General features: G+C 42.4%; 1 protein-coding gene across 8 annotated transcripts in view; it reads left to right on the top strand.

Moving 5' to 3' along the window:
* The first annotated feature begins 347 nt into the window (after positions 1–347).
* Positions 348–14,199, top strand: part of ADAM22 (ADAM metallopeptidase domain 22) — a 196,425-nt gene continuing 182,573 nt past the window's right edge. For 7 of the 8 annotated variants that reach the window (XM_073334068.1, XM_073334066.1, XM_073334065.1 and 4 more), the window contains exons 1-2: positions 348–709; positions 1,122–1,282. In XM_073334068.1, coding sequence (XP_073190169.1) covers positions 631–709; positions 1,122–1,282 — 240 coding nt within the window. In that variant the 5' untranslated portion in view covers positions 348–630. The remainder of the gene's footprint in view (positions 710–1,121; positions 1,283–14,199) is intronic. The other variant, XM_073334061.1, reaches the window with a different exon arrangement.

The following is a 14,199-nucleotide window of genomic DNA, read 5'->3' as shown; positions in this document are numbered from 1 at the left end:
GTGGATCAGAGGGCTCAGTGGTACCCCAGTTCCAGGTGGAACCCTGGGGACCCTATCAAAGAGGAATCTCAGCAACTGACACATTTTAAACAAAATGCAAGTGGCATGTCAGTAATAATACTGGTGTCGTGGAAAATAAAGGTAAAAAAACCTACTAGATTGAGTGTACCCCTGCTGGGGCAAGTTTGTGCCTTATACTTTTTCCTTTAATGCTCTGACCAGTATAATTTTAAATGTCCTTCTTGCAGGGCTTTAATAACTACATTTCCCAGCTAACCTCACTCACTCATCTTCCCTCTCCAAAGTCGTGGAGAGCGATTTTTTCAGGAAGCCTAGCTGGCTATTGATATAGTCTCTCTACTAGAGGTTTCTGAATGTGGATGAGGAGAGATGGGAGGAGCATGAATTCACTTAAGCTACAGCAAAACAACCAATGCAGTAAAAGATCCTGAAAGCAAACGGAAGCCAGTAAAACACAATGCAGTACTGAGGGAGCAGCAATGCACGGCTGGCCATAGACCACACAGGACAGAGGGGGCGAGAGCGCAAAGCTGCTCAATATTGCACCATGCAGACCTGTCTCTGATAATTTCCAAGGCGGGTGGGTGGGGGGAACGGAAGGACACAGCCATGCAGCCTGCTGCTTACCTGCTCTCCTTGATGCTTTGTGCCTTGGGGACCTTCTTTCTGGTTCATTCCAGGCAGACAGGTAAGTTACCACCATTTATGATCGCCGCATGCAATGACCTTTAACTGGGGGCTTACCCTTTCCGGTGGTAAGGATGTGTCTGTCAGGTGCATGGTAGGAACCACACCGGTGCAATTAACATCATGCAGCTGCTACGAACACGAGCTACATTTCATGGCTATGTGTTTGGGGGGGGGGGGTGGGAGGGGGAAGAGAGAGCATGTGTAAGGGTACCTTTTTAAGAAAAGCCCCATTAAGATGGAGATCTTGCCCCCATCACATCGCTGTCTGTACCCTGTGAGCAGTAAGCGTGGGTCAGACACTATCCCTGTCCACGCAGAGCGAGAGAGATGGGGGGATTTGTAATTGCAGCGAGAACAGCTTAGCATAGCGGGGCCAGCGGCGTGATCGTGTGCATTTCTCCCTCCCCGAGGAGCCGCCTTGTTGACGGAGATGGAGAGAAGGGCTGAAAACCGATTTATGGAGAAGCAGAATATCGTCCCCCTCCGTCTGATTCCCCGCCCGGAAGACGGCACCCAGACTGGGCATGGGGTGCTCAACACTCGGGTCAGCAGCCGCTCGGATCGGAAGCAGGTCAGGAAGGTGGCTCGGTTCTCGCGATTGGCTCTGACTTTTTAAGTGGTGGGAGCAGGCAGCTGAGTATTTGGTGGCTTGTTGCCCCGGAGACGTGTCTTTGGTGAAATCGGCTCTTTCCAAATGCTAGTCATGTATGATGCTGCGCCATGCATAGAAATCACAGCAAAGGGGGAGGGGGCTTCGAAGTCAACCCACCAATGAGGTACACAGGATGCAGTTATCAACCTTGCACTGATCATCACAAAACCCTCCTGCTGCTGAGAGTGACCCTCTCTGCTTTAGTCTATAGCAAGAAGGGGTGACGCTGGGTTAGCTCAGGTTATTATTTTAAAACCTATTTTAGGTGTGGGGAGGGTTTCATAGCTACGTAAACCCTTGGTTGAGGTAGGGGCAATAGACCAAATGATCCTTTACTGCAAATTCCCTGAGTGTGGCTGATCTATGAATGCCGGGAAGATGTGCGTCTTCCAACTTCCTGCATCAGTGACAGTCTGGCGTTAGGTTGAGCCGCTTGCTTTTAAGAATATGGGTGTGCATTTAACTCAGATTTTAAAAATAGGAAAGCTTTGGTTTTCCCTGGAATGCCATTTAGTGCTATATCAGTACCTTTGTACAACCAGAACAGAGAATTACTTTCCCAGAAAAAGTAAGAAATTGTGTTTAGAAAGGTGTTTTGTAATCCAGACAGAGGAATGTACTACAGGGGTACCAAGTACATCAGATAAAAGCAGTATTTACTTAAAAATGTTCTCAGTAAGATCTATCTATCTCTATCTCATTTCCTGGGGGTCCTGGGGGACAGTAATCCTACTGCACCGCCAAAAAAATTAGTCTAGAAATTGAAGGGATAGTTCTATTACCTTTTTTATTTCTCTTAATTTAAAATGGTCCTTAGGTGATTTTTTATAGAGATGATTTCTAGCTTTTTGAATCTAAGTGAGGATTTGTATAGAAAGGCTGATTTTGTTTACTTGTTTTTTAAAATTCACCCAGACAAAGAAATTTATTTGCAACAATGCTGCTGAAAAAATACTCATAGCAGTAAAGTAGTGCAATGTCAGTTTTTGAATGAATGTTGTGCATTATGATTGTGTTTAGTGAGCATAGACATACTTATTAAAACTGAAACAAAAATACAGTAATTGATGATAGCAATCACTTATTAAAAACTGTTTATATGTAAGTGGTTGCACATTAGTACCTAAACAGTGAATACTTGCAATCTACTTTTACTCCAAAACTAATACTAATGGAAATAATTTTAGTCAATGTAATTCCCATTAAATTATATTTTTTGGTATGAATATCTTTTTACCTAATATTACAAAATGTTTCTCAGAACATGTCAAAGACAGATCCTGGAGTAAACATGCATTCTAGGTGACTGTTGTAATCCAAGATCGTAGTAAGCTTAATTTTCCATCCAAAAATATATACATAGTAAATTTTTACATTTTTTGTTTTCTTCTGACAAACTTTGAAGGAAGTTCTGGCAATTTGTGTTCTCTTTGTATGTTTCAATAATATATTGTTTCTTCATAACACATTCAGTTACCTGTATACATCATTTATTTTCATCCTATGTGAGTTTCCAGGTACTGAGACTATATTTATGACATGATACAATACAATGTTTACAGCAGTTTTAAATGCTTTCAAGATATGTATAATTAAAAAACAAAAATCAAATAAATTGTGTCTCAGCATTTCAAAATCACTTGAGGACTCCTGAAGTTTTTGAACCATTCACATATTGTAACAGCACATGCCACATCTGTTACAAATATCTAAAATTGAAATCAAGTACAACATTACAATTCAAAATAGTGGCCTGGATCTCTGCCTAAACTGGAGACTAATAGGACTTTCTAGGCTCTTGAATAGTCTGTCTTTCCATACAGATGGTTTCAGATTTTTTATTTACCAACCTGATGCTCCTGAAAAATTTGATGTTGCATTTCATCCATGTTTAACATTATGCAATGTTAATCTCATCCCTTTCACTCAAAAGAGAAATCTGTTGATTTAACATAAAAAGTTTAATTGTATTTTCAGCATAGTTTCTACACTGAGGCAAGCTTTAAAAAATGTTGTTAAGTGATCTGTTTTCTTCCCACTATTGCTGATTACTAAAATATCAGTGTGCAACTAGAAGCTTTCCTGCTTCATAAATAAGCCTCCTTCTGCTACCTGATACATTCATAGTCTTTCCCCATGGTATAAGTAGCTGGCTGTTGCCCCATTGAAGGGATCAGTAATTACTTGTGATGGGAAGGGACGTTTGGAATATAGCCAGACCAAAAACAATGGGTCTGCACTGATTTTATATATTTTTCTTTTAGAAGGACGGATGCTTCTTAATTGAAAAGGGCATTGCACTGCCTCATCCCGGAGTTCTGAGTCATCTTGACAACATATGATCTGCAGCTCTGCTACATTTGCTTAAAGAAAGCTTTGAGGAGCTGCCTGTTTGGAAAGTATTTTTGCAGCACTGTAAAGTCTGAGAAGTGTATTGTTAAAGTTGGATAATTCAATATGCTGGCTATTATGGTGCAACACCCCACAATAAAACTTAACATTAGCTGCAATTTTGGTAGGTGTTTTGACTGCAGTAACAGAGTTAACTTTTGGGTTTGCTTCTACCTAGTGGCTCAGCAAAAGTTAAGTACTTTATAAAATTACATTATACATTTATTGAGTTATTAATTGTCTTCCTGTAGTACCTGCAATGTGCTAGATACTGTCCACACCCACACCGTCTCTACCTGAAAGAGTTTATGATCTAGGAAGACAAGTGCCAAAGGGTTAGAGAACAAGGACAATCAAAATAAATACAATTTGTACACACACACACTTTAAAATTATTAGATACATATTACTTATTTCTGACTGTTCTTCATTCTATCCATGACTAGTGGGCCAGTTTCTTGTAGGAGTTATGAAAGAGAATGAGTCTTGAGCAGAGACTTGAAGGAAAGGATTAGTTATGAATTAGTTCAGGAAGGACTTTCCATGCATAAGTGGCAGCATTCAAGAAAGCACCAAAGTGGTTGTAGGAGAAGCAGTCTAGGCTAGCATCTTTGGCAGAGCAGTAGTAATGGGCATAGGGACAACATGATAAGAGATGAGCAGATGTGTATGGAGGGCAGAGCTTTGTAAGGCCTTGAAGGTTGGGACAACAAGCTTGTACTGGATGTGATGGGAAAGGAAAATGGGGAGCAAGAGGAAGTATGGATGGGGATGACAATCACAGAACACTGGAGAAGGAGGATGATTTTAGTAGCTGTGTTTGAATTGATTAAAGATAGGAGGGATGGGGAGATATAGGTATCAGGGAAGCTAGAGAGGAGGAAGTTATACTAATCAATATGGGATATGATGAAGGCTGAATGAAAGTTTTACCTGTGTTAATAGAAAGTAGAGGTTAGAACTTAAATACAGAACTGAGTAGAAAGCTGCAAGATCTGGACCTAGCCTGGATGTGTGGGTTAAGGGATAGGGAAGAGTGAACGATGACTCCTAGGTTATGGACTTGAGTGACAGAGGTTGGTGGAATTATTGGTAGTAACAGAATGGGAGAGAAGGGGGAGAGTATAGGAAGAAATATAAATTAGTTTTTAGCTGTGTTGTTTAAGCTATTATTGAGGTGTGCAGGAATAGATGTCAGAGGTTGAGTGGAGATTTGGGATTGGATTGAGGGAGACAGGTCAGGACCGGAAAGCTAGATTTCTGAATCATTGGCATAAAGATGGTAGCTGAAATCATGTGAGTGAATGAGATTGCACAACAAGAGGGTATAAAGGGAATAGAGATTCCTACAGAGATTGGGTTCTCCTCTCTTTTTCCTACAGAAAGAGGCTGAAGGTATTAGAGGAAGGAGAGGATGAAGATACAGAAGTCCAAGGAGGACAGGATATTAAGGAGGGTATGATTGACAGTGTCTGATGTCAAGGAGGGTAAGGATGGAGTTCAAGTTCTGAGATATGGCCTTGAAGAGGTCCTTAATGACCTTATGACAGTTTCAGTCCAGAGGAAAGGGCAGAAGCTGCACTAGATGGGATCTAAACTGAAGTTTGGAGTCCCAAGAAAGGAGAGAATGGAGGCAGTTGAGACACAGATGGAGTAAAGAGATGGCCTTTTGAGGATGAGGAAGCCACAGCATGCCTGTATTGTGTGCGGATGGAGCCAGAGGAGAGAGAGGTCAAAAAGAAGGATGAGAGAAGGGGATGAATGAGGGCAAAGGCAGCCAGGAGGGGATGGATTTACAGTTTCAGTTTTGTCTAGGTTTCTAAAAATCTAGTTTCTGCAGCTAATTGTCATATTTGTGTTCAACTCACAAGGGCTTCTTTGGCTCTGAGCCTTGGTGTAATATACACAAAATATATATACACAAAAATAGAAATTAATCACAGTTTTCATATAGCCACTCATTGGAAACCCCTAGACTTGAGCTCTTAAGGAGTGGAAGCAGGGTGTCCTCAGAGGAGGATCAACGGCTGGCTAGCCCTTTAAGGGAAGCTGGGCTCAGCCTTGCCTGTGACTTAGCAGCTATTCTTCAGCCACTCTAGTGATCTAGAAACTAATGATCCAGCTGGGTGTGATGGAGCTTAATGAGAGACCCCAGCTGAGGGGGATCAGGGAGAGAACTCCTTAAATAGAGCTGTGAATGCAGTGGAGGGGGAGATTCAGGAGAGAGGAGCAAGGAGAGTTCTTGGGGAAGTTAGGCTGGAAGGCCTAAAGGGAGCAGGGCAGGAATCCATGGGAAAGCCCTGAGCTAGGGCCTACAAGGAACAGAGACAGCCCTGAGATAAGCTTCCAGAGTCCCCAGACATGAAAAACCTGCTAGGATGAAGTACCATAGGAAAAGCTCTGCAGGGTCTGGGGGTAAGGGCCAAGAAGCAGAGAACTTCAGTGTAGCTCTAAAGAGTCAGACAAATGATCATTTGGACTTTTTATTACCCCAGAAGGGGCCTAAACTGAAGAGGTTACCTGGCTGGAAGGCCAGGCCATGGAAGACTCAGAGGGAGACGGACTATCCCAGGGCTGAAGAAGTGATAATCAGGGAGCACAAAAGAGGCAAAATCCCCTGCAACATAGTGCCCTAATGCCAGGGACCACTATGCTGGCGAGAGAAACCTAATGTATGGATCCATGTATCTCTAATTACAATGCCCCAGGCTGTTGGTCTTCAGAGCATAGTGCCAGGCAAATATTTGTCAAAATGTTTCATTGATCATGTGAAAGCTATGAAAGCTTTATTCCATATGATGGGCAGGTAGTAAATAGCAGGATGGCAATTAGTACTGCCCATTCTAGGTAGCCACATATTGATGCTGGTAGTATTTTGATCTACAGGATGGAATGGGGTCAGATGTAAAGGGGCTCAGGATTGGGTGCCAAGAAGTTTGGGTTCCATTTCTGATTCTATCTCCCTGTCTACAAAATGGGGACTATAATATATAACTATCCCATCATGCTTAATTTGTTTATCTTTCTAAAGTATGCTGGGACTTTTGGACAAAATGTGCAAGAGAGGGTGCCAAGTATTATCAGTACGCCCTGATACCATAACAAAGGGCACTTAATAAATTAGTAATTAAATTATGCTGAGTTTTGTTCTACCTGCACCAGCAGGACCCCCTGGTGTGGATAATGTCTTCATGAGCCAGAAACCTCTAGATTTTATTTAAAATAAAAACCCAGAACAAAACACTAATACAGTATCTTCTAACAAAGTAGAAATGACTTTGTATTTCCCTATGACAGGACCCTAAACAACAAACAGAGCATACTATTGGTGTCCTGTAGAATTTTAACTACAGCAGTGGCTTGAGAAATAGTCCTGTTGCTAAATAATAAAACAAACAGTTGAAAGTTCAAGTTGAAATTCACTCCACCCACAGAGAGCCTGAATATTTGGGCTCCGTGCGGGTAGAGTGCTTTGGTTTGAGAGGTGAATTTCACTTCCTAGCCTGAGACTGGAGACCTGGGCTGCTATGTTTCTTCTCTGACATCTGCTAACCTCATTTATGGGCTGAGATAGCAGCTGCCACCCCTCTGCGCCAGTTGCAGGAGTTCTAAGGGCAACAGGATCTCTATAAACCCAAATTCCCATTGTGGCCTTCCACACTGACATGTGTGGCAGAGACTCTTTCTGTGGCACATATGGGAGTACACAGAATACTCTGTGGGTCAGATACTTTTTTAGTTCCCACCGTGCACTCCCTTCCCGTGCCTTCTCTCATGTGAAGGACTGTGTGCTGGCTCTAAAACCATGGGAGAATTTCATCTCTACCATTCAGAGCTGAAGAGAAGATCAGTCAAAGTTGAAGTTCTATCTAAATGATACCAACAGTTCCTAAGACAGCCAGCTGTTTGATATTATAGTGACTCTAAAACAAAAAGAGTAATCTGAGAAATAATCAACCATGTAGATTTCAAATCTATTCTAAATCTCCTGTAGAATTCTGTATTTGTTTAGGACTTGATCTTGTACCACTGATATCTGAGAGCTTTCTGCCTATTGTAGATTAGTAGGTTACTGCCCGCTATATAACAATGTACTAGCTTTAGTTACCTTGTCCTGTCTAACTTTATTTGTCTGTTTCACCCATCTTCTGCATCTTGTCATAAAGCTAGATTGGGAGATCTCTGGTGCAAGGTATGTCATCTTATGACTTGTTTATAGAGAGCCTAGCACAATGGGGGCCTTGATTCTTGATTGGGATCTCTAGATACTACTATAATACACAAATAATACTAATCTCATATAATTGGAGTCAAGTGAAGAATTTGCAACAAGGAATGTATTAGTCTTCCCTTCTATTTTCTGTTCTGATGTTGGCAGATTTGGTCTGTTTTGTTATTTTTCATGTTAAGTAGTTCAAACAGTTAGTAACTAATAATAATTAATGGAGTACTTGTGGCACCTTAGAGACTAACCAATTTATTTGAGCATAAGCTTTCGTGAGCTACAGCTCACTTCATCGGATGCATACTGTGAAAAGCGTAGAAGATCTTTTTATACACACAAAGCATGAAAAAATACCTCCCCCAACCCCACTCTCCTGCTGGTAATAGCTTATCTAAAGTGATCACTCTCCTTACAATGTGTATGATAAACAAGGTGGGCCATTTCCAGCACAAATCCAGGGTTTAACAAGAACGTCGGGGGGTGGGGGGAAGGATAGGAAAAAACAAGGGGAAATAGGTTACCTTGCATAATGACTTAGCCACTCCCAGTCTCTACTCAAGCCTAAGTTAATTGTATCCAATTTGCAAATGAATTCCAATTCAGCAGTCTCTCGCTGGAGTCTGGATTAGAAGTTTTTCTGTTGTAATATCGCAACTTTCATGTCTGTAATCGCATGACCAGAGAGATTGAAGTGTTCTCCGACTGGTTTATGAACATTATAATTCTTGACATCTGATGTGTCCATTTATTCTTTTACGTAGAGACTGTCCAGTTTGACCAAAGTATATGGCAGAGGGGCATTGCTGGCACAGGATGGCATATATCACATTAGTGGATGTGCAGGTGAACGAGCCTCTGATAGTGTGGCTGATGTTATTAGGCCCTGTGATGGTGTCCCCTGAATAGATATGTGGGCACAGTTGGCAACAGGCTTTGTTGCAAGGATAGGTTCCTGGGTTAGTGGTTCTGTTGTGTGGCGTGTGGTTGCTGGTGAGTATCTGCTTCAGGTTGTGGGGCTGTCTGTAGGCAAGGACTGGACTGTCTCCCAAGATTTGTGAGAGTGTTGGGTCATCCTTCAGGATAGGTTGTAGATCCTTAATACGTTGGAGGGGTTTTAGTTGGGGGCTGAAGGTGACGGCTAGTGGTGTTCTGTTATTTTCTTTGTTAGGCCTGTCCTGTAGTAGGTGACTTCTGGGAACTCTTCTGGCTCTATCATTTTGTTTCTTCACTTCCACAGGTGGGTATTGTAGTTGTAAGAATGCTTGATAGAGATCTTGTAGGTGTTTGTCTGAGGGGTTGGAGCAAAGGCGGTTGTATCGCAGAGCTTGGCTGTAGACGATGGATCGTGTGGTGTGGGCATGGTGAAAGCTGGAGGCATGTAGGTAGGAATAGCGGTCAGTAGGTTTCCGGTATAGGGTGGTGTTTATGTGACCATCGTTTATTAGCACTGTAGTGTCCAGGAAGTGGATCTCTTGTGTGGACTGGACCAGGCTGAGGTTGATGGTGGGACACCATCACAGGGCCTAATAACATCAGCCACACTATCAGAAGCTCGTTCACCTGCACATCCACCAATGTGATATATGCCATCCTGTGCCAGCAATGCCCCTCTGCCATGTACATTGGTCAAACTGGACAGTCTCTACGTAAAAGAGTAAATGGACACAAATCAGATGTCAAGAATTATAACATTCATAAACCAGTCGGAGAACACTTCAATCTCTCTGGTCACGCGATTACAGGCATGAAAGTTGCGATATTACAACAGAAAAACTTCTAATCCAGACTCCAGCAAGAGACTGCTGAATTGGAATTCATTTGCAAAATGGATACAATTAACTTAGGCTTGAATAGAGACTGGGAGTGGCTAAGTCATTATGCAAGGTAACCTATTTCCCCTTGTTTTTTCCTACCTCCCCCCAGACGTTCTTGTTAAACCCTGAATTTGTGCTGGAAATGGCCGACCTTGATCATCATACACATTGTAAGGAGAGTGATCACTTTAGATAAGCTATTACCAGCAGGAGAGTGGGGTTGGGGGAGGTATTTTTTCATGCTTTGTGTGTATAAAGAGATCTTCTACACTTTCCACAGTATGTATCTGACGAAGTGAGCTGTAGCTCACGAAAGCTTATGCTCAAATAAATTGGTTAGTCTCCAAGGTGCCACAAGTTCTCCTTTTCTTTTTGCAAATACAGACTAACACGGCTGTTACTCTGAAACCAGTAATTAATGGAGCTCTCTGACTGTAGAGTAGGCTAAAGAAGAAGCGCAAGATTCTGGGAGTGACAAGGCAATGACTGCTGGAAAGAGACACATGGTGAAAAATAGTCCGATTTCTCCACTTTCTTTTGTCCCTTTCAGTGTACTGGCCAGTAATTGATGGCTCTGGTAGAAACACAGACACAGTTTGTAATAAATCCATCATGAAACTTAGGGCAAAACAAAGGCTAAGTCTGGACCGAGACTATAGCAGCTAAGAAACGTGTCCACTCAATTTGCTGCCAGGCTCAGCCTCCTTTCCCCACAATAAAACAAAGTTGAGTGGGTTTTGGCAAAATATATGCAGTACTTTACTGCTTTTAGACTCTCTGATAGAGCTCCTTAACATAGGAACAGCATACACACAGCCACCTTAGCTCTTCATGAATAGGTGACTGATATTAAAATAGCAATATCATGTTTAGGTGCAAGTTCTGCCCTCAAGGAGGGGAAAAGAGTGCTGAAACCAAAACTTTTTTTGATCTCAGCCTGCAGTAAGGGCAGCACAACTTCAGCAGGATTCTACCCTTTGATATCTGAAGTTCTGATGGGGACAGGGCTACCAGATGTGCACTTTTGCAAATTAAAGTTGACTTGCAAGTAGTATGTTTGGCATTTTAGCGATATAGCATATTTTTATTTTATAGTCTACTTTGGCCATCTCTATATAAATACCCTTTCTGTACAAACTTCTTTCAGGAGAATTCCCTCCTCGCAGATCAGATTCTCGATCACGAACAGATGAATTTACTTAAAAACAGTATCCCAAAACCTAAGTTCATTTCATATTGTGAAAATTACTATCCTAGAACACACATTCCTGTAATGTTGCATTAGGCCTGGGATTTTCCAAGGCTCCTAAGGGATTTAGATGTCCAAATCCCAATGAAATCTGCACATTGTGAGGTTTTTAATATTGTCAGAGGAGGAAAAAAAAATTGACCCCAGAAACCAGTCCTTAATTCCATAAAGCATCCACACATATGCAGCATGTAAGGCCTTGGAAGGATTAGGGGTCAGTAAGGCTTATAGGAAGTCATGACTTTTTCCAGTCTTTGCTTGTTCTGCCATGTGCATCATAATAATCATATGCATTATCAGATCTAAGCTTGATAGGGAGTGAGCCCAGATCTGACTCTAGTAGAATTACTCATGATTTATACCGGTATCAGTGAGTTCAGCATCAAACCCAACATTTCTCTTCCACTTCTTATTTCACATAACTTACTTACATGGTCCATGCTGCAGACATTTTCTTATTACGCTACATTCATGTTGCTTAGAGGTGACTTGCATTACAGATATTGTCATAGTTATGATATGTGCTGTTAACACATAGCTAGCTGCATTGCTAGCCTTGCTCGTTGTCCTTACATATTGTGACAACGCTCAGACCTTGTCTCAGTGGGTCCCATGCTTCCTGGGGGATTATGCTAGCCTCAGAGGCTTACTGTGACCCTCTACATAACCCTTCTCTCTCTAGAGGCAAGGGTCACAGCCTACAGAGCCATTTTCATTATAAGCCAGCAAGGGAGGTGAGGAGAAGTTATCCTCCCTTGCACAGTCTCTGTTGTCTCCTAGTCTCAGTGATTAGTCAGGGAACAGAGGGGAGAACCCAGGCCAACCCTCTACTCCAGGCTCCAGCTCAGGGACCCTGATAGTAGCAGCTCTTGGTAGCTGACTTTTTGGAAACAGGACAAGTACAATTCCCTGGGTCTCTTCCCCACAGCAGCCCCTACTTCCTCAATATCTGTCACCTTTACCTCAGGGCCTCCTTTCTTGTGCCCAATAAAGTTTGTACTGCTCCATAGCTCCCTTCTACAGCTCCTGACACCCCACCCACTAAGTGGGAAGGTTTTAACTAGTTTCAGCCAGCCCCTGATTGGCTTCAGGTGTTCCAATCAACCTAGTTGTCTCCACTGCTTTCTGGAAGGATCTTCATTGGCCCCAGGTGTCTTGATTTACCTGGAGCAACTGCCATTTGGTTACCATGGTAACAGGGATTTGTTTAGCCTGGGGCTAACATACCTGTTTCTCACTACTTTCCAGTAGCCATCTGGCTTTGCCCTGTCACAATATCTAAATCCAAAATGCCATTCCAAAGAAAGGAGTGTAATCAGGACCTGCCCAATCTGTCATTGGACCCTGCCACTTCCTCACTTTAACCTTCTTGGACTTTTCAATAATTGCACCCAGCCTTTCATGTGAGTCAAATAACACTCCTTTGTGGGGTCTGGTTTATTACAAGAACCTCACAGTTCAAATCTCAACTGAAGTCAAAACAAGTGTTTCCCCCTATCCCCAGGTTCTTCAGCCTCTCGCTGGACTCAACATTTTTTCCCAAAATGCAGGTTCTGCTGCCTGGCATTTCCTCAATTGTCTCCCATTTCAGTCTGTTGCTCCTTTAAGGCTTCTGCTCCTTCTCCTCTGCAGGTAGCTGTAGCCAGGTCCGTCCCTCTGGCTGGTATGGAGAGTTCCTCCCCCAGTCCTCTTTGAACCCAGGTCCCCTCTAGATCTGAAAGAAGAGCCTACAGTTCTCTCTCCTTTTTCTCACTGATACAGAAGGCTCCTGCTTATAGGAAGTCCCTCCCCCCCCAGCTACTTTCAGATAATCCTTGACACCCCAACTAACCACTGGCCCAAACCTATATCCGTCACCTGGGGACGGATAACTAGGCACTGGTGGGGCTCAGCGCAATTACCTAAAAGGGCCAGCTCACCCTGTGACAGTGGATTATAGATGATATTGCCAGTCTTGTATTTGCTGTTCTTGTCCTTCTGCTGAAAAGGGTCTTTTTTGATTCCTGAATAAACTTCCTTCAGTCTACTTCCTAAAAACTACAAACACTGGGCCAACCGAGATTGTGCATGTGTGTGTATATCCTCTCAATAAAAACAACACAAAGGAGATCAAACAAGCTGGCATGTAATGGATGTGACATCTGAAGCTTGTCAAGCCATGAGCTAACAAATCCTCATTTTATCTATGGAAAGATTGCAGTGACCCTCTGTGGATATCTCTTCATCGGGTATCATCTTTTCTATTTTTCAATATCAACATCTTTGCTTCAAACATGACATCAGTTTGCCAGCTATGCAGATGCAAAGTTTCCAGACGGGGAAGCAATTTTGTCTGTTCTTTCCTTTTGTTTTCTCATTGTTTCTGGGATGGCTTGTAGAATTACCAGAAAACAGTTTGGAGCATGTGACACAAAGGCAGATGGGGGTATGAGCCTTTGGTTTTTATGGTCACAGCTGCTCCTTGCTGGGCACTCCTGCAATCATCTTTGAAAGGAAAGGGAATCATTGGTGGCTGTGGGGAGAACTTTTTAAAGGAAGCGAGGGAGCAGTGACATGTATCATGAGCCCAAAGGAGACGAGAATTGGCTGCTTCTTTTGAGACCAAGCTTAGTGAGGTGGGGATTTTTACAGCAGGAAGTCTGAATCCTGCACAATCTTTTTGATCTTCTAGTGGGAGGACTCATCTGAGGGGAAACTTAATTTTCTGCAGAAACTTTATAGTCAAACAAAAGAGAAGGAAAAAGTAGCCGAGCAGCCTTATGTCCAAGCAAACAGGCCGGACTGGATCTTTTCAAACCATATTATGTGTTTTTATAATATATGTTCACCGCCACCTTCTGAAATGTTTTCTGGAATGATAGCTAGGACAGAAAGTTCTGAAAAAGTGACTCTTGTGCTGGAAATTGAAGTTAATATCATGTCTACTAAAATTAATGATGTATATAAGTATGTGACAAAAGGTAAGCAGAAAGCAAGGGAAAACAACAATTAGTGATAGAATAATTTGACTAATAGAGCAAACAACAGAGCAGTTTGAAAACTGGCTCCAAGCAAGGACAGTTAGCATATTAGGCATAGCTGTTGGGACTGAGCCAATAGACAGTGCCTTTTGGTGACCTTTACAATAACTTTACTAACTGTATTTTCCTACTCTTCT

This window comes from Lepidochelys kempii, chromosome 2 (genome assembly GCF_965140265.1).
Source record: "Lepidochelys kempii isolate rLepKem1 chromosome 2, rLepKem1.hap2, whole genome shotgun sequence".
In the NCBI taxonomy this organism is placed as follows: domain Eukaryota; kingdom Metazoa; phylum Chordata; order Testudines; family Cheloniidae; genus Lepidochelys; species Lepidochelys kempii.
Note: the sequence above shows the minus strand (reverse complement) of the source record. Positions and strands in the feature narration are given on the sequence as shown.